Source organism: Psittacula echo (genome assembly GCF_963264785.1).
Source record: "Psittacula echo genome assembly, chromosome: 12".
NCBI lineage: Eukaryota > Metazoa > Chordata > Aves > Psittaciformes > Psittacidae > Psittacula > Psittacula echo.
This window is the reverse complement of record NC_137747.1, coordinates 6,820,601-6,844,259: the sequence shown is the minus strand read 5'-3', so window position 1 is coordinate 6,844,259 and position 23,659 is coordinate 6,820,601. Positions and strand designations below refer to the sequence as shown.

Below are 23,659 nucleotides of genomic sequence, written 5' to 3'. Positions count from 1 at the left end.
GCTCCCTGCCTCCGCCGGCAGCCGCCGCCTGCGCCAACTGCGTAGGACGGCCGCCCTGTACGCCAAGTGCGCCAGCGCGGAGATAGAGTTGGCCGAGGCGGCCGCCTACGCTGGATGCGTAGCGCTGTGCTCCGTACGCCAGGAGCGCAGGCGAGGCCCCGCCTCTCGCCGCGCCGGGCTGGCGCAGGGGGCGCCGGCGGCGTGCGCAGGAAGCGGCGGGCGGGGCAGGGGATGAGTGTGCGGTTTTGAGGGAGCGGCAGGTTCCGGCCCCGCGGGACGCACGGGCGGCAGCCATGAGCTACGACCGGGCCATCACCGTCTTCTCCCCGGACGGGCACCTCTTCCAGGTGGAGTACGCGCAGGAGGCGGTGAAGAAGGGCTCCACGGCGGTGAGTGAGAGCGGCGGCAGCCGCGGGTGCCCGGGGCCGCTCGCTGAGGGAAGGCCCGCAGTAGGGCCTGCGCCTCGCCCGTCACCGAGCGGGCCGCTGGGGGTGAGGCCCCACGGGAGATGGCCTGAGGCGTTCGTGCTGAATTCTGGGGTTGGAGCTGCCTTAAACAGCACCGTTTTCCTTAGTGGTGCCGTGATTCTGTCAGGCTCCGGCTCAGGCCGTGGCTACGGGTTTTGGGGGAAAAGTCGGAAGTTTTGTGCACTGAGCACGAAACGTGAGGCCCGGGGCAGGTACCGCGGCCTAACAGCCCTGCCCTGTCAGCCCGGCAAGGCCGCAGTGGCCAAACGGCCTCCGAGGGGACAAAGCTGCAGCAGAGCCCAGGACAGCGCTGGTCCTGTTCTGTTGCTCTGTGTGGTGGCAGTGGCAGTGCTTTGTGCTTGTGCACATGCGGGGCACCAGTGGACTGGCAAACGTGTCAGTCAAAGCGCATAGAAGTAACTTCATGGCTCCCAGCTTTCGCTTGTCGCAAGGTTTTGCTCAGTGAGGTTTTTTTTTTTATCATTTGGGGAGAAAAAAGTATTCATTTCCAAATAACAAAATACCCAGAAGAAAATTTACTGTCCTTGGGGTGGAATAAATACAATGATATTTAGTGCCATATAGGTGGCTTTCTTTATCTCACAGAAATGAACACTGTAAAAGTGGAGCAGACATCAGATATAATCAACCTCTGGCCCTCTTGTTGAGTAGTTGGTTGTCTGTAACACACTGACAGCCATCGCATAAGGAAAAAGATTCCCATCACCCCTTAAAGAACCAGTGGGAATGAGTGAGAAAGACCAAGGGTTTCTTTTGTCCCTGATGCCGGAAAAGGTATATTCAAAGTATGGGTTAGGACAGAATCATAGAATAATCAGGGTTGGAAAGGACCTTAAGATCATCCAGTTCCAACCCCCTGCCATGGGCAGGAACACCTCACACTAAACCATGCCACTCAAGGCTCTGTCCAGCCTGGCCTTGAACACTGCCAGGGATGGAGCATTCACAGGCAGCAAACTCCTGGCAGGCTGCTCATCAGGTTTTACTTGCTCGGACCTTCATTGTTGTGGGTTCTGCCTTGAGCAGCACCAGTGGAACAGTTGTAGCAGTAGTTTTGTTGATCCTACTGCGGCTGCACAAACACTTCTGCTGGTATTGGGAAGGCAGGGTTGGTGACAGGAGTGGGATTGTATCTCTGAGAGCCACACGAATTTAAATGGTAGTAATTGATTGTAAAACTGCACCCTGGAATCCACTGCAGGTTTTGTAACATCAGCCCTTTCCCCAGATTGTGGCAATAGGAAATCAAATACTGGTTTCAAGCTGAAATAACACTTACAGCGTGGGGGGGTTGTGTGTTGTGGTTTTGCCTACTAATTTCAGTGCACTCTGAAGCTCACCAAGTTTTGGGGCCTTAAAAGCTTAACTTTTCCTTCTTTTAATGCATTGAAGGTTGGAGTAAGAGGGAAGGATATTGTTGTTCTTGGTGTGGAAAAGAAGTCTGTGGCAAAACTGCAGGATGAAAGGACTGTACGGAAGATCTGTGCGCTCGATGACAATGTCTGCATGGCTTTTGCAGGTACATGCTCCCCTCAGGGGGTTTGGAACACTTACCGTAAGTGGCTGAGAACTGTGAGAGGGAATGTGGTTCCACAGTTGCTTATTCTTTGTAAAACAAGAGTAGTCTACTGTATGGATGAATATAGAGAGAGAGCCAGTGATCTAATGAGGGGAAATACATGTTAAAGTTCAACTAGGTAAGATTTGCTGTGCACATAAAGCTGCTTTGTAGTTGGGGTGCTGCATAAGAAATAAAGCCAGCATGTGTGAGAACTGAGATTGCTTTGCCAAGTGCTGTCGCTCTGTCAGTAGCATTGCCATCACCTGGCTCAGAATTGTGTGTGTTCCCTAAAACTCACAAACATGAAAGCTGTGAACTAACCCCTCTGCTTGTTTTGGTACGTTGGGTTCTTTCTGTTGCCTTCAAAATGCAGCAAACCTGAGGAAGTGTGAACTCATTTGCTTTTTCCATTGCTGTCACACTGACCTCAAGAGCCTTTTTGAGGCAACACGAGTTGTGTTTGTGCAGGATGAGTCTGAGAATACTCTGTCATTTCAGGGCTGACAGCTGATGCCAGAATAGTTATAAATAGAGCTCGGGTGGAGTGTCAGAGCCACAGGCTGACAGTGGAGGATCCTGTCACCGTGGAGTACATCACACGCTACATTGCCAGTCTGAAACAGGTACGTTGGACCCCGCGGGGATGCTTCAAGATACATCCTGATGAACAGAGCTCCAGACTTAAGTATGTCCCAGCCTTGTTCTACTCAGCTGGTCAAAATTAGCACAACAAAACATGTTTATTAGAACTAGGGATGTAGTAATAGAACAGGAGGAGTGATGACTGACTGGGTTCTCTTCCAAGATGAAGAAATTAATTAGCACTTGGCGAGTTTTGCACAATGACTTTTGTGATATCATCAGGAGCACTCTGCTGATCCACAGCTCTATCTCGCCCTCATAACAACGGAGCTGTGTTATTGTCAGAATGTCTTCATGGCTCCTGTTCATTTTGCCTCCTACTAAGCCATTGCAGGGAGGGATAAGAGGGACACAAATCAGTGCAGTATTGAATATGGTTTATGCTTAATATTAATTAAAATTAATTAGAGCATCAAAATCTGCCCAGCTGTGCTCTGTGATAAATTGTGCTGTCTGCCCCTCAGCACCACCCAGCAGCCAGGGGAGCTCCTCCAATCTGGAGAGGGGCTTTAGACAAGAGCCTGTAGGGACAGGACAAGGGGAATGGCTTTAACCTGCCAGAGGGGAGACTGAGGTGAGCTCTTAGGCAGAAGCTCTTCCCTGTGAGGGTGCTGAGGCGCTGGTACAAGGCACCCAGAGAAGCTGTGGCTGCCCCATCCCTGGCAGTATTCAAGGCCAGGTTGGACACAGGGGCTTGGAGCAACCTGCTCTAGTGGAAGGTGTCCCTGCCCGTGGCAGGGGGTCAGAACTGGATGAGCTTTAAGGTCCCGTCAACCCAAACCAGTCTGGGATTTTAACTTTAGCAGGTAGATTGGTAAGAGCCTGCTAAAAATATTTCTAGTGTTTTTTCTGGTTCATCTCCAGTGTCTGCTTTTACTCTGACAATGGTTTTAGAACTGCATCTGAAATAAGTCTCTTCTCTTTGTTCAGAGATACACACAGAGCAACGGGCGCAGACCCTTTGGCATCTCTGCTCTTATTGTGGGCTTTGACTTCGATGGGACCCCGCGGCTGTACCAGACCGATCCCTCTGGCACATACCATGCTTGGAAGGTGAGTTGGTTCTGCTTCTTGAGGAGATGGGATGGAGTATTTGTGAGTTAATGTCCCCTTTAAAGAGGGATTGGTGTAGGAAGGATAGCTCACTGACCAGATAGGGGTGTCTCATAGCTGGAGAAATCCTTAATGATCGGATTGGCTGTGAATGGCAGCTGCAGTTGAGCTTTACTGGGAGATCTTGTCCTGTTTGCAACAGGAAAACCCCAAACCCACAAGTGTCTTTGTGTGTGACACGTGGGAACTTACACATTTTACTCCTGAAAAGCAGATGGGGATCACAGAATGGCTTCAGACTATGTAACTGTACAACTCATATTGCTTGCTTACTCTGTCAGTGAGGTTTTCCTGAACTTCCATTGCCTTTCCCCTCCCTCAACGTTTCCAGGCCAATGCCATTGGCAGAGGAGCCAAATCCGTGCGTGAATTCCTGGAGAAAAACTACACCGATGAAGCCATTGAAACAGATGATCTCACCATCAAGCTTGTCATCAAGGCACTTCTTGAGGTGCGTCCCTTTCACATCCCTTCAGTGACTTCTCCCTGTATGACTGCACTGACTTCTTCAGTGGGAATACAGGAAAATCTCTGTGCATGTCACAGCAGAGAGCCATAGCAGGATCTGTGAAGCTGTTCCTTGTGGGATTAAATTCAAGGTTCAGAGTATCTGAGTAACAGTTTCCATAGTTTACATGGAATTTACTGGCAGCTTTCTGGGGAGGAAAACAGGCCTCAGTTCTGGGCATTCAACCAAATGCACCACACAGGTGCTGCACCACAGGCAGAACATTTTACTGCTGGATTGAAGAAACAGCAAATAGCAGGAGGCTGATGGTGGCAATGGGGGCTCCTGCCTGCTCCCAGAAGGAAGACCCTTATTTTTGTAGAGCTGCACTGCTGCTAGACCAGAGAGTGAAGGGAATACTGCCCCTCTGTAGCGATTCTGACCTGAAAGGGGGTTGTGTCCATTGGGAGTGTGTCCATTCGTTAACTCTAACACTGACCCAACTCTCTAAGGTGGTGCAGTCTGGAGGAAAGAACATCGAGCTGGCGGTCATGAGGCGGGAGCAGCCACTGAAGGTGAGTGAGGCCCTTGTTTTGCTCTTCTCCCTTCCCGCTGTCCTTGTTGAGCTGTGTTAACCTCCACCCCCTCACCTTGCATCCTGTCCTCGCCAGAGCTTGTGTCTGTTGGTGGCCAAGGAATGTTGTTGTGTCTGCACGGGGTACCTGGGTCTGGATGAATCCCAGCTAACTCTCATTCTGTGTGAGAGCTAGAGTTGCTGGAACAAAAAGGCCTGAGATGTGTTAGGATCCTGAGGGTCTCCTGTGTTCCTGTTCTAGATCCTGAACCCTGAGGAGATAGAGAAGTATGTTGCTGAAATTGAAAAAGAAAAGGAAGAAAATGAGAAGAAAAAGCAGAAGAAAACAACATGATGGAAAGTCAATGGCTCAGCTGCTGCTTTTTAACTGAAGCAATGGGTTATTCTGTATAGACCATTGGTGTAGGCATTCCACTTGTCCATACTCTGCCCCTCTGGAGACCTACAATAAACCTACTGGGTGTTATTTTTTAAAGCTGTTAGTTTGGAATTGTCCATTCCTTGGATTTTCCTTCCCTGGGAGTGGTTGGTGGCTGCAGATCAGCATCAGTGACCCATTAAAGGAGAAAGGCTTTGGCTGCAGTTTTCCTGGGTCACTTCATTCTGTTAATGGTTGTTCCCTGCACCCTCTCAGTTGTCAGTAGCTGGCTCGACAGCTGGGTTAAAGCAGCAGCAGAACAGAAGCAGTGTGGAATTGTGCTTTTTTTCCCCCAATGCATCTTCAAATGTAAAGAGCAAGGCTCTGGCCCCAAGCCCTGTGCCAGGGGGTGGTGGGTTACCTCTGGAGGGCAGAACAGGGGTGTTAGGGGGGTGCAGTATGAGAACTGGCTGCACAGGTCCATTTGCAGAGTGTGGTTGGCTTGTAGTGGCTGTGTGACTCCTCTGGTTTACAATGAGGGGTTGCTGGTGGGATTGGCCACTGGGGACTGACAGACTGATGGCTTCCCAAAGCTAAATGTGACAACATGGTTAAGCTGTAAATGCAGCAGAGCCCTGGTGCCAGCAGGAACAGCCCTAGTAGAAAAAGACTCATTCCTTGTGAAGGGCTCCCAGTCAGTGAGCTGAGCTACAGCCACAAGTCCTGTCATTGTTCCCATGCACCAGTGACCCAGGTACAGCTCAGCTTGGACACAGCCACAGTGCAGCAGCTTCCACAGCATCCGAAACAGCAACTCTTGTCTCCTGTATTGGAGCTGAGGATTTGCTGTAGAAACAAGGGGAACAACTGCCCTGAAAACAAACAAAAGGCCTTAGTGCAGGGAAGCTAACAGCAGCTTCTCATTTTGCCACAGCCACCTTGGACAAGTCACTTGCATGGCAGAACAACTCCATCCTTACACTTCTCATCACACTGGCTGTTGCACCAGCTGAGAAATGGGAGGCTCACAGCAGCTTCCAGATCAGCTGCCTGGTACAGCCCTGTTGTGCTGATACAAGCCCAGACACTGAACCCATCTGTGGCTACTGACCAGCAGCACTGCCACCCAAAACAAGCCCCACTAAGACCAGGGCGATGTGTGGACAACACAACCCTGCTCGTGGGTGCTCAACAGGAGGGTGGAACAGAGGGTAACAGAGACCAGGGGGTCAGTGCCTGGATTTGGGGTTTTAAGCCCTTTTCAAGTACTGTGTAAGGCTGCACAGAGCTCTGCAGCACCATTAGTCCCAGCTTGGGTTAAGCCCTGCAAGGACAGACCCCCAAGGAGCTGTACAGATCAGTGCTACCCGGCTCCACACCGAACAAAGCAGGAGGGAAACATGAAACATTTACATGTTTATTATAATTACAATTTACATTACTCCAAAGAGCAGCCCCACTGCTATGGTCTAAGTCTTAGCAATAAAGTCCTACAAAAATAAATCCAAGCTTTGACAGTAACCTAGGTCAGCGCATAACTAAAACTCTAGCTCTGTAAGGGGTTCAGTCGTCAAGGTGCTTTTCCAACAGAATTCCCTACCAACTGAAAAGGGACGCATGCCTACAGCAATTTAACCCACTTATTCATGCAAACAAAGGCTCCCCCCTCCCATCCCCCTCCCCACATACAGCTTGTTAAAAACAAAAGAGAAAAAGCCCAACTAAACTATTTACAATATGGGGGGGTACAGAGGAAACAACTTAAACATGCCCATCAGTTAAGCTTCAGGAGATGGACTCCCATCCCCAGTTTAATGAAGACATTCCATAGTGTTCCACCACAGCCTACGAGTGTACAGAGAACTGTTTGCATTTGGTACTACCCAGGAGCAAGGTACAAACTGAAGCAAGAAGTCAGAGCTGCAGATTCCATCCCAGACAGTCAGACACTGCCAAAACCTCCTTGTGCTGAGCACAGGAGAGAGGAGTCCCACCAGGACACAAAGCACTGTTCCCTGCACTGCCCCGACCCTGTAAGGAGCTCCAAGTTTGAGGAACACAGGGTGCCCTTGAGCTCAAGGGAGAGCCATGGCTCTGTGTAAACCTGTAGTACCTCTACACTAGTACCAGCCAAACAGTTGTACAGTCTTTTACACTACTACATGATCAACAATCCAGTATTCCCAAGTGAACATATACACAACTGCTCAGCACCAGGAATCCATCCTTTCAGACACCAAGTACTGCTTCGCACCTACTGCTGAAACCAGCGAGACCAGCAGCACCAAAATCCATTTGGTTACTCAGAACAAAGAAATTAGAGCTGGTTTATTTCAAGTGAGCTTTGGTTCCATGTTAAAATAGCATGATTTCTCTTCTTCAGGGTTCAGAAAAGGAGTCTGACTCAGCTTAGACTACAGCAGCCTTTGAGAGACCCAGAAAGAAGAACCATGAAAGTTAATCTGCACTGAAAAAAATCATACACAAAAAAAAGACACCCTGAAGAAGGTACCCCTGAACACATTCCCTCTTCCAAAGAATATTCCAGCTGACAGTTGCTGGTCCAAAATAAGTCCAGAATATAAGCAGTAGTACATGAAGTTCTGTCACTTGAGCTGAGACAGCAAACAATATGAACCATTTTCCCACATTAGTGCAGCAGTTGGGTGGTTTATTTCTATATACACTTTCATCCTCTCAGGGGAGATGTTAGGACCTATTCAGGAAAAAGAGTAGGATTAGATTTGACACCATGGGGATCTGCTTCCAGGAGACAGCAAAGTTCACCCCTGTGTTTCAACTGAAATGCTTGGCTACAAAGCCTCTGCTCCAGCAAGCAGCTCTTGCTTCCCCAGACCAAAAGCCAGTCCAAGAAATGAACAGCACATTCAATATGTGAAACACCACACTGAAACCACTCCTATTGCCTTCTACCACTTAGAAGGGTCAATCAGATACAATAAGGAACAAGTCTTGGTGTATCTGAGAGGCTGGAGAGCAAAAGAGGTTGCACAGAGAGCTCAAACACGGAGCAAGAGACAAACCTGCTCAGTTTTAATCTCAGTAAAGAACTTGCCTCGAGTTACACTCTGCCAGTGCCAGCTCTGTGAGTGGGTTGGTTCCGCCTCGCTGCGCCACTGCCCCTTCCACCTCGAAAGCCACCACGAAAGCTGCGGCCACGAAGGAACCGGCCGGACACTCCGAACGTCTCCGTGTTGAGCTTCCTCTCCTCAGCCCACGTGGTGCGCCTGGAACTGAACCACATCACAGTCAGGTCTGACACTGACAGCGACAGCCACAATGCACTCAGCAGGAAGCCTCTCACACCCCGGTCCATTCAACTGAACAGCAACAAGAACCGAAATCACCAACTCAATTCCTCTGCAAAGCGTGGATTTGAAATTGGAAGCTATTGGCTTTTGTAAGCCACTTTCATACTGGAAAACTAAATCTGGGCCTAAGAAAGGGTTGAACATGATCTTACGAGCAGTTCAGTGACTGCTACTGAGGCAGCCCCACAGCACTGGTACGTTTCTTCCTCAGCAGAGCCCGCCGTGCCCTCAGCACCTCAGAGTACACACTCGGAAGAAAGCTTTGCTAAAGGGAGGCACAAGCCTTACCAAGGGAATTCCACATCCTGACACCCCAGGGATGCCTGACTTCTCCAGGCAGGGGATAACATCAGCAGCCAAAGATGAAGCTTTCATTTAATATCCCCAACAGTTAACTTAATGCATCTCCACAGATAGAGCTGGCCTCCACTCTGCCCCAGCTCCAGGCTCAGCTCCTGCCTGCAGGCTGCTCCACCTCTAGCACAGCCTGACCCTGATGCCTCCTCCCACAACCGAGATAAGAAATTCATTTAAAAATCAACAAGTTCAAAGCCAGTACTGGGAAACAGAACTGGAAATTCCTGTATCAGAGTTTAGGCGAGGGTATCAGTAGAAATCCTCGCTTTTTGCTTGATCCCACTGCATGAAGCTTGGTTATTATCACTTGTAACCACCAACTGCACAGCAGTACTCCCTTGTTTTGCTCATTTCCTTGTATTCTACAAAGAGTTAAACCAAGTGACAGATTCTGCCTAGAAGTCTATGCCTAAAATTGCGTTAAAACCCAGCAGCCTTTCAGAGAACACTCACCTAGACTTCAGCTCTGAGGAAATGTTGTCAAAGAAAGACTTGGATTTATCATAGTAGCAGTTGGGCCCCAGAAGGTCCTCCTCTGCACTGCCATCATTGTTTTGAGTTGCCACTCCAGGGTCCCCCTTTTCTTCCCCCGTCTCTGCTTTGTCATCTGAAGATAATAAAGCGTATTACACTTCCTTGGTGCATACTGAAGAGCCATCTGTTCTCTTGCTCCCTCAAACAAGATCTCAGATGTAATCATGCAGTTTCTCAGCACGAGTTTCTCTATGCAGTGTTTACTACTAGCTCAGCAATTCATATTTAATGAAGTCACAAACCTTTAAAGTTCAGTTTCTTCTTGAATTCTTTATCAAGTTCCTCTCGGTTGAATTGTGCATTTGCACTTTCAAAGTCAAAGTCACCTTCAAACTTTATTGTATTTTCCTTCACAGTAGTTGGTCTGTTTTGGCCTCTAGAACGGTTTCTGGTTCTCCTGTTTCCTGAAAGCAGGAGAGTTTAAACACTGGGTAACGCACAGGGAGGTTAAATGACTTGCTCAAGACCAGAGGAAACCTGGGTTAGAACTCAGGAGGTTCTGGCTTCCAGTCCTGTGGTTAGGCCACACCTCTTTGAAAGTAACTTCTTAACTTGGCTGTAGGAGACATATTACAGCAACACTTTAACTGTCTGAAAAGCATTCCTGGATGTTCATCTTAATGGTAAGACAGAATATACCCAACTCTCCTTCCAGTGTGAGGAGGGGAAATAAGAACAAGTACTATACCATAGAACAATGAGAGAAGCAGGGAAAACTGCCCTTCCTGTCTGCTACCCATCTGCAAGCAGGGCACTGTAAGTACTCTACAAACCTGTCATAAAAGAGATGCAGGTCACTGGTTTTGGAAAATATACCCCAGACTCACCTACCCACAAAGGGAGCCTGTACTCTCTATTGTTGCTGGTTTCCAACTGAGGCTATCAACTCCCTTCTGCAGGGCTGCCCTCAGGCAAGCCAATTCAAAGACCTCAGGCTGAAGTTTTGTTTTCTGCCTTTCCCCCTCTCCCCCCCCTTTTGTTTTTTCCCCTCCTCACATTGCTTGGGCAGAAATAGCTGTTCGAACTCAATTTCACTGTCTTTTGACCTGTGCTTAAACAGCAGCCCTGATGGAAGCAAGGGCTCCACAGCTCCTCTCACTTCTAACAGCTCTACGAATTCTCAGCAAGCTGTCCCTTCCCAGTAACAACCCTTCAGGATCCAGCAAAGTCCAATTGTTGCTGCCAACTCGTGGTACCAACTCCTATAACATACTTTCACATTTCTAAGGAATTATGTCCCTGGAATGTTCTGAACCACTGTGACTCCAGAACCAATTTTGGTAGGGAAACATTTCTGAATGCCCAAAGTCTCATTAAGCTTTGCTCACCATCTTCTGTCCAATAACCCTTGACTGAAGCTCACAATACTTGCCTTTACAGACCAACACACCTGTTCAGTGCCAGGTTAACCTACCCGATCTTCTCCTTTGAGGTCTTCTGTTCTCATCATTCACCTGTCCTTGGGTTTGCACAGGTGCTGCCTGAACTGTATCTACTGAACAAGAAGGATAAACTCAGTGAAGGAGCAAACAGTGAAACCCCAAACTGTTCAGTCCTGCAGCTTGGGAGGCTGTTTCAGAACAGCACGTTAAGGAAGCAGTGATGTGTACGTACCATTTGCCTTACTGCTGCCCTGGGGAACCTGCCGCCCATTGCGCTGAACCCCGGGATTGACTTTCACTGGGGGTGCCTTTTGTGAATTCATGTTGTCAACCGGCCCGGTCTGAACAGCCTGTTCCACCATGGGGCTTTTGCGGACTGGGTGAACAGAAGGAAAACCAGCACCTGGAAAAGATCCCAGTGACCCAGTACCTCTCAGCATGTGTCAACGTTACTCAAACCCTACCCGCTGCTATGGAGAAACTGTTTTGTCACGATTTACTCAAAGCCTCGAGTGTTCATCATTATGTACTATGTTTAAGCGGCATATACACTAGGGAAGGCACTACGAGTCATAGCTCTCCAATCCAGAGCTTAAAAAAAAATAATCAGGAAATCTACCCATTTATTTCTTCAGCAAAGTTGGACACACGTTAGATAAGCAAGCCAGGTCAGTCTCTTTGACAATTTATACCAAAACCTCATTTCTAGGTGTACCTTTGGTTATGTAGGATTTTACTTTACACAATACTTTAAATCTGAAGCAAAAAATGCATCATTTTGAAACTGCCCTGCTTTGTCAAGAAAGTTTGGCAGCAAAAGTGCAACCATCTCAACTATATCTCATTTTGGAAACTGCTTTAGAAGTCTTTCAATTTCACTGCTTATGGTTAACTTTCAGACAAAGAAAACCTGAAACCAGGCCAAGGATCTCAAAGTTACCCTTTTAAAATCCTTCTTGGTCAAGGCCAAAGTGTTACCAAGACTTCTGTTGTTCTTCCATCCAGGCTTATTTATTCACACTACAAAACATGTAAATACTTTTCATGGGTTGGGATACCTTACACCAACTATATTAAAAAGTGACAGTCTTCAGTACTCAGAAGAAACACTGCAGTCTAGGTTTAATCAGAAGTTCTGGAGTACTACAAGGGTTATGTACTTATGCATAAGAGCTGTTTGGAAGCAAACTCTGAAATATACTTAGAGCAAGGAAAGAGAAAAGCTGAAGAGTACACACAAACCAAGCCACTGACACTGCTGGGTTACTCAAGCCCACATGAGATATACCCAGTAGTTAACATCATGCAGGTTCCCAGTTACTGTACATCTGGAAAACTTGCAAGGAAAACAGACATATCCTAAGGATTATTCAATAGGACAAAGCTGCTGCACAAGTTTAACATAAAGGTTCAAAGCTTTGCCAGAATACTGAGAGAGTAGGTACAGTGAGTAAACAAAAACCAATCCATGCCAACACAAGCATACATGCTCAAGTTAAAAACAGAAGAAACTCATTACCATGTTTAAATGCATTCTGCACCTGGTCTCTCTGCTTTGAGGATGGTCAGTCTAGTACCTCTACTCAACCTTTAGGTTTTCACACACAGAAGCAAGGCCCCATCACTGTCATCTCAGCCTTACCACAACTCAAACCACTTACTGTTAGTCATGCTTTGCTAATCAGGAGTCTTGATAAGGTACAATGCCCCATCATGCATGAAATTTATCCTGACATTTCATCAACTACAGCAATACTCCTGAACCTTCTATTAACCTAGGTCTCCAACAGAAAGGCCACCCACAACTTCAGCAGTGTTTGTCTTCCAAGCAAAGGCCAATTCCTCACTCAATCCCTAAGGTGACATATGTTCCTGAATAGGATGCAGCATATTAACATCCCTGAACCTCAGCCCCCTCCTCATACTTACACAAGAGAATCCACTGTCCTGTACTTTATCCTGTCTAATTGATACTTCTGGGACAGGAGGAATACTTCGTATAATGAAAGGCAAAAAAAAGCTGAGAACAAACTAGTTTCACTAGCATTACCCATACAAGTACTATCATTCTAGGAGGGGTTTACAAGAACAGAGTGTTTGCAAGTGCCATGCAGTTCTTCCAAATATTTGGAGTCCTCAAACTGCTGTTACCCTTGGAAGAGAGCTGATGGGGCTCTGAAGACATGTCAGGCTCTGAGACAGGTTGTGGAGACGGAGAAGAACTAGGACTGGAAGCAGCTGCTGATGCTGGAGGGCTTACCAATTTCTCTAAAGAGATAGAGGGAAGAAGAGAAAGCAAAGATACATGGATAAGATACCAGGTAGTGAAACATCCAAAGGACTTGGAAAGAGATACAAGAATCTCTAGAACAGCATTAGAGTGGCTTATTTACAGTCCTTTCTAGGAATTCAAGTTCTTTTTACATGTGATGGATATGTAAGGTATGGTAGGTTAGAAATGAGCTGGCCTCAACTGTTAGGTGTTCACATCACTCCCAGAAGGAAAGTTCAGCTATCTAGTTTGTTTCTTGTGTGTGTGTACATGCAGGTGTAAGTGAAACACAGGCCTCCACGCAGAAAGATCATTGCACAAAGTTAACTACTTATTCACCGATGGTTACAGCCTAACACTTGGCAGGAAGTCTAGGTTAGTTTTATTTCGTTTCACAGTAGCTGCCTACAAGGATCAGACCTTTATTCTAGCAAGTAAAGTTTTTACTTACCTAAACCTAATGAAGCTGCATACTGCTGGCTAAGTAAAGAGCTGGCTGCAAGCTGGCTGTAAGGTGGCATACCTCTAAACGGGCTGTAAGGCACATGTGGCTGAAAGGATGATGTAGAGGCAGAGCCCAGTGAAGACTGCAACAAGACAAAGTACATTTCCATTTACAGTGTCCAGAAGTCAACTTGCTTTGGCAGCAATTTTCTACTTCATACACAGCATTACTAAAGCTAAAGTAAATACTGAGAAGCATTAGTTTACCTCTTTATGATTTTTTTCTGCATTCTCAGCTAGCTCTGGCTTTTGCTGACTGAAGTCTTTAATGCTGCTATTTTAAACATTACAATGAAATTCAGGAGGCTTCAAACAATCTGAAGATTCCTGGAGACACTTACTGGCCTTCATTTTTTACCTGTTTATACCAAAATCCAGTCCTTCAGCACCAATGTTTTATCATAGCTTTCTATCAACACTTCAGGCTAACTTACTTGAACAATGGCAGGATCTTGTGGCAGAGTATGCTGAGCCTTTGGAGGTTCACAGACAGTGATGTCTTTGATGTCACTGCCTCGAAAAATGATGTATTCATAGATTTCTTCTCTGGGAGGAGCAGGTCTGTCTGTGGGCCGGTCTTCAGTACCGAAGGATCGCACTTGAGCAGTAAGAAGATCACTATTAGTTCAGTATCACCATCACAGCATTGCTTAAGTGAAGATTTATGAAATTAAAAAGTAATACTGTAATATCTACCAACTTCAGCAACAAAAAAGCTTACCTCCAGAACCCTGAATCTCATCACACACATCAGTTTCCTCAAACATCAACTCTTCCAGCAGTTTGTATAAACACTTTTGTTTACACCAAGCTCTGAAGGTAAAGACCACAGACCACTGGAGTGAAGTATCCTACTCCAGAACCGAGGGCTTCCCCACAGCACTGCACTGCCACATTCCCCTTCCCTCCCCAGCACCTGCCCCATGCAGGCATTCAGCCCAAGACAACTACCACTACAACAGACCATGGGAGAGGCCCCTGAAGCAGGAGGGGAAAATCTTAAGAGGGCTTTAGAGCTCAAGTTTGCATCTTTGGTTTCACATATTTCTTATACAGATAGAGGTAAATTTGATCAATGACAAGAATTTCCTATTCAAATTCCCTCTCTTCCCCGTGCCACTGACTACAAAGCAAGCTCAGTGATAAATCTAAACCCTCAGTGCCTACAAAGGCTTTATTGAGTCCCAGATATCACAACACCTGACCAGGTACAAACCAGTGATGTTATACATTAGAGTGGAAGAAAAGCTACAATTGACTGTGTGGCAACTACCAGGTAGAAGCATAAATTAACCTGAACCATTAAAAAGAGGTCAGACTCACTGGATTGTTAGTGCAGGAGAACAGGTAGCAGTTACATGAGACACAGACATATGGAAGCTTGAAATTTCAGCCACAAGTTACAGAAGCTCAAGGTTACCAATCTAGTTGGTTTCTGTCTTCATGAGGCTTTGCCAGTTCAGATTAGCACCAGCACATTCTAGTTTGATGTATGTTTTCTGCCAACAGAAGAATTCTCACCCTCTCTGCCAGGACATGCCACAATTCCTGCAGTACTTTTACCAATTACAGACCTTTCACAGGCCCCTGCCCATGGCACAGTCAGATGTGCCAGCCTGCTGCAGCTTCCATTGCACAGATAGGAAGCGATAAGCAGACAGCCCTGTCACACAGATTGGGACATTACAGGGGATGGGGGGCATCACAGCCTTCCCGGAAAAAGGGCAACAAAAAGGGGATCCACTCAACTTCCATGTTGAGCATCCCCAGTATACTATACTGTTGTTAACTTACAAGGAGTGTTAACAGGTGGCCAGGGCTACTCATCAAAAGTCCTGTTCTTGGAGATGAAAAGCTGTATCCCCATCAAGCAGCAGTCAGTGCTGCAAGTAGTCTTCACCTCTGTGCAACATATCTGTGAGCTCTCAAGCAACAGCAAGCTCCAGGGACCAGCAGATCAATGCTAAACTTTGTCCCTATCATGCTGATGCTGTTTAGCACCTCAGCTTATAGCCAACTGGAAGGGAATTGTAACTGCTATGAGGAAAAGCTGTCAGTCACTTCCTCTGAATGACTGTCTTCCTTTGGTTCCTAGGGTACAGAACCTCTCCAAGTTATTTCAGATCTCCAGCTGTTGTTTGATCATATTACAGCTGTAACCTAGTCAACCAAAAGCAGATTATAAACTGACAACAATGCTTGTGGCCTTTTAAACATGAACCATACCACTGATACCGCTGCTCAAGATTAGATTCTTACAGCACATAGCTCATGGCAAGACTACTAAAGCTATGCAGGGACTACTGCACTATCCCATGGCTAGTTTGGAAAGCACCACATCTTCTCTGAGCATCAGGATCATCTTGTCAGCTTCCACAGAGAAACACATGACTGGCAGAGCCAAAAGTTGAAAGGCTGCCTGGACAATTGGCTGGTCCCAAGGTTTCTAACTAAAAAGGTGGATAACTTGTGCCCTTGTAGTGAAAACAACAGTGAGGGCATTTCAGATGGCTGGAGGAGTTGAGCACGTGTGCCCCTGCATTTGAAAGGTTTGACTATCTCTAGCACATCACAAAGTACAGCTTTAAGTTCCTGTGGGGGTCTGAAGGGCTGTATCCCATGAAGAGTTACAGCAACTATTGCTTACAGATGAGCAGGAAATCAATCCCACACCACACTGCAGCTCATGTTTTATCATACAGTTTATACCCATGTGTAGGGCTCTACTGAGGAGACCTCTGAAGCATCAGGAAGCATAACAAAGGCAACTGGCTATCTAGAAAGCAGAGCTTGTGGTTATTTCTTAAAAGCTCTAGATTCTTCAGACTTCTACAGAAGGGGGAGGAAATTCCTGGTGTTCTCTGCCAACAGGACAGTAATGGGCTTAAACCTCCTTTGTTTGCAATTTAAGTTCAGCATCTAACAAGACACACATTTCTTGCGGTGCTTAATTAAGCACATGGGATCTCCTTAGCCAGTGTTTAAGACATTGTGTATGTGTTGAGATTTAACAGGAATCAAATACAAGACCAATTGAAGTTATCCCTGCTTCTAGTAAAAGGCTGAACCAGCCTCCTTCCTGAGGTCTCTTTCAACTTAGTTTTTTCTTTATGTCACTTGGATGATAGAAGTGAAGAGAATAGCATTAACATTATACAATGAAGTTGTCTGAGCCTTAAACACTTGCAGCTAGGGCTTAATAATGATTTACTAGCTATCTGGACAACTCCAACTGCATGTCAGCAATACATGGTTCTTCTAATGCTTCAGAGATCAAGTGTACTAAACCACTGTCCCCCTCCCGAGCACAGAGTTAATATTGCTGTCACCAACTTCAACATTGTTGTTGTGTTCCTAATTCTGACATTAAATTTGGAGACTTTACATCAAAATGAAAAACCCCTCTGAGCTAAAGTGAAAAGCGGGGTTTGTCCTGTGAAGTTTAGAGCAGCACTTTAAGTGAGGAAAACAATGTATTCTCTATTTGTAACTATTACTCCTTAGGCATTCCAGTTAATCAAAACTGAACATTAAGAGAGCAATAAATACAAAACCTAACAGAAATCTTACACAGAGCATGTACCTTCTCACACCATGAAGCATTTCAAGCACATCTGCCTTTGAAACACACCACTGAAGCAGCAAGAGCTGAAACTACAAGAAACCATTTCCACTTGCTGCTGGGTAAAGGTGAAGACCTCCTTGCACAGAGTAGAGGAATGGCAACCTCTCATTTGCTTTGAGTGGAACACTAACAGAAATAGCTCTGTTTTACAGTTAAATAAACAGCTATGCCCTTAGGAGGAAAAAAAAAGGGAATTTGTTAAACCTCACATTTTTAACTTCAGAATACACACTAACAGGTGTCAAATAATGTCCTGCATCAGATAAATGCCATTATCCTGAATAAATACTGTGGCACAGGCTGCCTTAAGGATAGCTGAGGCTCAAGGAAGTCAGTGTCTGCGGCCAACAGATAATGTTTCAAAACAAAAGATATTTTGTTTGTGGACAATCTTGATGGGTTGTTGAAGACAACGAAGAAGGTGTGAACTTCCCAGAACAGGGAAGAATAAAACACAGGGAGAAAGCTCATGAACATTAGCTGGAGTAGCCAAGCTGGACATTAAAAGCAGTGCAGAAATAAGATCTTATCTGAGAGACTGAACAAGATAGGGCAGGCTTTTCTGAGAGTAAGTACAGCAGTTCTCAACACAGGTGACAACTGAATCCAAATGACACCATTTAAGCAGAAGATAAGGATCTCCATTTCTATAGGGAAACAAGATGCTAAGCTGTGATGAGCAGCCTGCAGGGTAGGAAGGGCCAGACCCACGTGCGGATGCCCACAGCGTTCTGCACACCAGCTCTCAGCCTCTCCACCGGAGCAGAGTCCAGTTATTGATCCCGAAAGGAACAAAGGCATATCGACAGCAACTCTGTCTTCCCCAGCGCTGGCCTGGAGCCTGCCGGAGCCGAGCACCGACACATTGCCAGGCATCCATGTACAGATAGGGAAGGGGAGCTAAACCGCGAGCAGGCGCACAGATCATCACCTTCCCGGCTCTGACAATAGCAACAGAAGCCGGCATTGCTGGCAGCCTTTCTTCATCGGGGGATGGTAACTGCTTGTGACAACCAAGACCCCCGCAGCACCCCGCGCGGCACCACAAGCCCCCGCCACGGCCCGTGCTCGGCCCCGCATCGCAGATGCTGACTCACGGAAAGGCAGCAGCGCCGAAAGCGCGGGGCTTCGGCCCCACCACCCCCCAGCTCGGGCCGCAAGCGCGGATGAGCCCCGGGCCCCGCCGCAGCCTCTCAAGGCGGGCGGGCTCTGGCCGCCGCTCGCCCAGGCCAGGCTCATTGTTCAGGGCACGGAGACGGCAGGCGAGGAGCGGGGGGGGTCTCCCCGCATCCCCTCAGCGAGCGGCGGGCCACGGCGCCAGAGCCAGCCTAGGCCTGCCCGCACCCCCCTCAGCACCCCCCACAGTCGCCTCACCCTTGGCCAGCGCCACGGTGGAGTTCTCGGTGTCGATGGTGTACAGGATGCCCTCATAGCGGATCTGCGCCTTGGAGATCAGGCTGATCTTACTGCCGATGTACGGCGTCCCCGAGCTCATGGTGGCGGCGCGGCCGGGCCGAGGTGGTGGTGTGCTTGAGGCAAGAAGAGGCCGCGCGGAGCCGCCGCGCCCGCCCGCGCACCGTGCGCAGCCCGGACCCTGCCGCGCCGCCTTATGTAGGGCGGAGGGAGACGGGTTGCGGGGGGAGGCCCAGAGCGGGGGTGTGCTGCGACCCTTCCGCGCATGCGCCGCCGCCAGCTATTGACCAGACGGGAGACGGGGTCATGAGCGGGAGGGGAGGGGGAAGCCCGCGTCACGTGACCGTCACAGGCGAGGGTGCCACGTGCTCTGTGGGCGGGGGCGGGGCCGGGAGGGGAGGGGCGGGGCGGGAGCTCTTGCGCTTCCCGCGCTTCCCGCGCTGCCGCGGCTGAGGGGAGCGGAGCGGGAGCAGTCGGTGATGGGGCATGGCCGGGCGGGCCGCGCTCTGCTGCTGGCACAGCCCAGCCGTGTGTTGCTGCCCGCTGTCACCCGGTCGGCGGAGCTTGAGTCACACACCGCGGAAAGGAATGGAAGGGAAGGGGAGGGGATCGCATTTTCTCCCCCGCCGAGCCGAGCTCTGACGGGAGCTGTTCCCGCCCTAAGAGCCGCCCGCCGCCTCACTTACCCCACTGCCCACCAGCCCCGCTGCAGCGGACAGCCGCGCTCTGAGGAGGATAGGAGTGGCTGCCCCCGAGCCCCTTCTCCTCCCCCCGTGGCGGTGGAGGAGGCTGGTTTGGTGCTGGAAGAGCCCTCGGTGCACGGCAGGGCACACGCCGTGAGGCGCACACCGTGCCTTTGTTCAGCGGGCGAGGTGGGATGGCGGCAAGTGACATTCAGCAGAGGCACCACCATGTTAGGCCGCAGCTGGAGTATGAGGCGTTCAGTGCAGCGTCTCCTGGGATTTCTCCGGCTCCGAAGCCATCTGCGGGTCAATGAGAAACAACCGGTAGTGTCTGGCAGACAGGGTGGTGGGAGATGAAGTCAGTGACCAGTGTGAAGGTGGACGGGGCTCAGGGCAGTTACACACAGAGCAGCAGGTCAGGGTGTGCAAATCTCACTAATTCGTGTGACACAAATGAGTAACATTCAAACCCAGCAGCTGGAGACAATGCAGCGGGAGCCATTGTCTGAGCGTGAAGAGGTTCACTGAGCTGCATGCTCCTTCGTTACGTGTACAGCAGTGATGCAGCAGTGACCTGGTAGTATGCAGTCCACAGGTTTATCTTCATGTCGTAACAACCTGCTTCCTTGCACACCAATGCCTGGAGAGCTGTTCTCCAGACGCCCCAAGCTGTCTGCCCTGTGACCTTAAACATTTTATGGTGCTACTCTTCATGCTGTTTACACAGCTCGGAGAGCAGATCTCCCTGTCTGACCAGGGAAGACTCTTTCCTTCTCTTACACACACACGTGTACAGTCTTTTGTTAAATTTGCATTGTTCTAACATGGAGAGAGTTGCTAAAAAAACCCAGGGTAAATGATTTCATATATATTAATTGGGCAAACAGTATTTTTGAATAAGAAGATCAGCCCTTAAAGTGAATCCAGAACAAGAAAGAATTCCTTTTCTATTGCAGTGAACAGTGCCCTTTAGTGGGCAAATTAATGGTTAGATGAAAAAACTCATGTAGCTCCCCTGTATGAAGAATCTCTAGTTTAAACATGTGGAAGAGTTCAAATGGAGAGAAAATAGGGGAGGGAACCAAACAAACTGAAATGTTCAGTTTGGGGCAGTTGTAAATGATTACTTTGAATGGGAAAAACAATATCAGTATAAGCAACGCTAACAAAGGTAGAGAAGCAGCACTCCCTCTTTTAGATTATATTCTCCAATTCCACAATAGATTTAACTCCTTATTTCCACTCTTTAAATACATTTCAGAAATGGTAAATGGGTTTTTCAGTTCAACTTGTTTGTTTCTTTATGCACACCAAAATGTCACTGATTCGTAAGCACCTCTAGTTCCAGTGCTTTGTTCTGTATTCAACAAAAGGTATTATAATTGTTTTATCCTTTCTTTTTTTAATTTAACATCAGGGAAGACAAAGGGACAACCCCACACACCAATACAGCAACGTGGAGTTGGCAGGAAAACTCAGTAAAGCAATGTGGAAAAAGAATACTCCAGAGTGGCATGAACTATACACTGGTAGGATATGCAAACATATGGAATTTTTGTTATGATCATCATGGCCATAAATTGGCTGCATCTGGAAGAGATTCTTGTAATGGATTTCCTCGGTACTTTTTGTTTGACAGCAGTCAGAGATAACAGGTGATCAGCAAGAAGAAATATGACACCTGACATTTTAAATGCCCTCTTACTGTTATTTATTCTGCTAAAAAATAGTTCTTCATCTATTAAGTGCTGAAAAAGGGGAATGAAAGAGCATCTTTCACTGGGTGAATTCATGACAAGTGTGCAGGCCCAGGCATCCCTCATATGAAGAGGGAATATTTGGCTTCATATTAAGAAGCCAATTGCAGTTCATCATGGTACTAGGAAGAAATGTAGCAAAGTGACACCTCATGATAGCAGCAGGCACAGCTTTCACAGAACAGCATTTTAAACCACTCTTTTCTTTGGGTACAGTCAGAGTATGTAACTACATAGCTAGTTCATTTACAGAAAACCTATGTTGCCAGAACTAAGGAGACACCCGTGGCAGTTGCAGTGCAACTAGTGGCATTTGGGATGATCACATCTCACGACATTTCATACCAGTTAAAGGTGACTTACAGCAGAGATGAAAATTTGTGGGGTGTGTGATGGTTGAGACAGCACTTACGTGGTGGCTGATGGCCATATCCATGGCAATGTGAGCTGAACTGACACAGCTGCCAGAGTTAATGAGAGAGGGCAGCTGCTGGAAACATCTGTAACAAGCTCTAACTGCTGGAAGAAGTGAGACAGGCACTGGCTGCTGAAGCATTGCTGGGGGAGAGTGGGATACGTTTGCAATTGGTGGCAAAGAAGAGAGGACAAAAGAGACTGGCATGGAGAGGTGAAAGTGGAAGAGAGATTTGAATTTGGGTGTGGCAAACAAAACAGATGATACAAAGGAAGGGAGAAACATGTAAGCCCTACAGGAAGAAAAGTTAGAATCAAACCAGTAGTTCCAAAGAAAAATGTGGTAGCTGCAGGGAAGGAAGGTAAAGTCACCAAGTGCAGAACATGATTCTGTAGCGGTGTGGGGAATGGGCAGTAGAGAAGAGCCCAGGAATGAAGGAGGGATTAGAAAAGGTTGGAGAAACTGGAGAGATTTTTCAGACAAGAAGGGAAAAAAATGAACCATCTATGTAAGTATTTTTGTGCTAAATAAAGAAAAGCAGAGGAAGTAGAATAAAGAAAAAAAACCAACATGTAAAGTCAACTGAAGGAAACTTGAATAAAGGGAAAAGAGAGGGAAGGAGAATGGATTATGAAAAGAAACAAATAGAAACATGAGTAAGTAGGGGGAAAAAAGAAAACTTGGTAACTTTTATTTAGATGTGTGCTTCATACAATTACTTTCTCTATTTCCCACAGTTTAAGAAAAAGAGCTACAATGGCATATGTAGGAAATAGTGCTTCGGTACACTGGTTTGTCTGGCAGCTCAGGAAAAGGGGATCTCTTCTGGAAAATAAACCCCAAATCAATAGGTGTTGCTTTCTTTTTTATTCCAGAAATAAATACATAGTTTGTAATACCTGTAATACTGCTCTGTTCCCTCTCCCCTCTCTCTTTCTCTTCTTTTCAGTCTTGAGTCTGCCTCAGACATTTCAATTTTGACATCTTTCATTCCACCCCCATGCATCAAATTTAAAGTCAGTTTTTAACTCCTGGATTTAAATGAAATATTTTATAAAGTGTCATAGTTTTAGGCTTGTGTGGGATTCACTGTCTTAATCAGTTCCTCCACTGTCTACTTAATGGAACTGGCTTAACTCTACATTATTCCATTGCATTTCTCAGCAGCCCAAGTGTGTTGCACAGTCAAGATAAAACATCTTTTACCAATATGGATGCAGTGGCAGAGAGCTTAAACTTCTTTTCCAGACCCACAAAGTTTGTCAGTGTCAACGCAAGACCACAATTTGGGCATTGCTGATTATTTCCATGCTATAACTGTATGAAATACAAATAGATTCACAGTCTTTACAAGGTGTCAGTATCTAACATTAAGCTTTACCTATATAGGTTAAAAAAGTAACATTCTGAATTGCCCACTAGATTTAACAGGCTCTTAATCTATACTTTTTAACCAGCTTTACTATAAATACACTCACACTAAAATACTATATCCTTGTTTTCTTGTTGGTGTATGCATTCAATACCAGTTTTCAGACTGTAGTCAGTTTACTCTCTTCCATGCTAAATCAGTTATTTTCTATACGGAAAGTCAGTTCTTTGCTGTGATGCAAAATCTTCTTGTATTTGTGAAATCCAGTGCTAAAATTACAAAGAAAATCTGGAGACTTTTTCTATTTGTGTAGCACTTCCATGTGGAAGATTCAGATTCCCATGTGGGGATTCAGTTTACTAGTCTGGCATCTAAACTCTTCAGTTGTTTAAGTCAGGTTCAATATATCAGTTTAAATCTGTGGGCTAAGCCAACAGTGCCATCCTGACCTGCCCCCTCTTTGCTGTTTGTACCTCAGGAATCTACAAGGTCTACTTATAAAAATTGTGTTTGATTACCTGAACCTACAGAGGCTACAAATCACTAGGACACTTTTGATGCAACAGAGTAAGCAGGGAGCATACATTCACTTATTTCATAAAACTGAAATATCTTGGACATGTATAACATCTTTTATTAGAATGAACACAAACTGCTATTCCAGACTTTTCCTGCTCACATCACTACACTACAGGCACTGCTTTAAAAGCTGTGAATATGAGACTAAAAAACCACACTCAGTATTAGACATAAGACCAAGAACACAAGCCAAAATCCTGTCTGCTCTTGTGATTCATTTAATCTTTGA

The 23,659-nt window shown here is 46.8% G+C and overlaps 2 protein-coding genes across 4 annotated transcripts; one reads left to right on the top strand and one right to left on the bottom strand.

Moving 5' to 3' along the window:
- The first annotated feature begins 182 nt into the window (after positions 1–182).
- PSMA7 (proteasome 20S subunit alpha 7) lies at positions 183–5,326 on the top strand. The gene is made up of 7 exons (XM_080627617.1): positions 183–389; positions 1,881–2,007; positions 2,548–2,672; positions 3,622–3,744; positions 4,136–4,255; positions 4,765–4,827; positions 5,089–5,326. Exons 1-7 carry the CDS (start codon positions 294–296, stop codon positions 5,179–5,181), a joined length of 747 nt encoding a protein of 248 aa, XP_080483743.1. The 5' UTR covers positions 183–293; the 3' UTR covers positions 5,182–5,326.
- A 1,600-nt stretch (positions 5,327–6,926) lies between these two features.
- Positions 6,927–18,851, bottom strand: LSM14B (LSM family member 14B). 3 transcript variants are annotated; one of them, XM_080627614.1, is made up of 10 exons: positions 18,586–18,851; positions 14,021–14,184; positions 13,534–13,669; positions 12,962–13,078; positions 11,043–11,213; positions 10,843–10,923; positions 9,671–9,832; positions 9,348–9,501; positions 8,282–8,459; positions 6,927–7,921 (listed from the first exon to the last, which is right to left on the bottom strand). In XM_080627614.1, exons 1-9 carry the CDS (start codon positions 18,704–18,706, stop codon positions 8,288–8,290), a joined length of 1,278 nt encoding a protein of 425 aa, XP_080483740.1. In that variant the 5' UTR covers positions 18,707–18,851; the 3' UTR covers positions 6,927–7,921; positions 8,282–8,287. The 3 variants fall into 3 exon arrangements, with proteins under 3 accessions (XP_080483740.1, XP_080483739.1, XP_080483741.1); XM_080627613.1 differs by having other exon boundaries at positions 6,927–8,459; XM_080627615.1 differs by having other exon boundaries at positions 6,927–8,459; positions 10,843–10,920.
- Between the last annotated feature and the right edge of the window lie 4,808 nt (positions 18,852–23,659).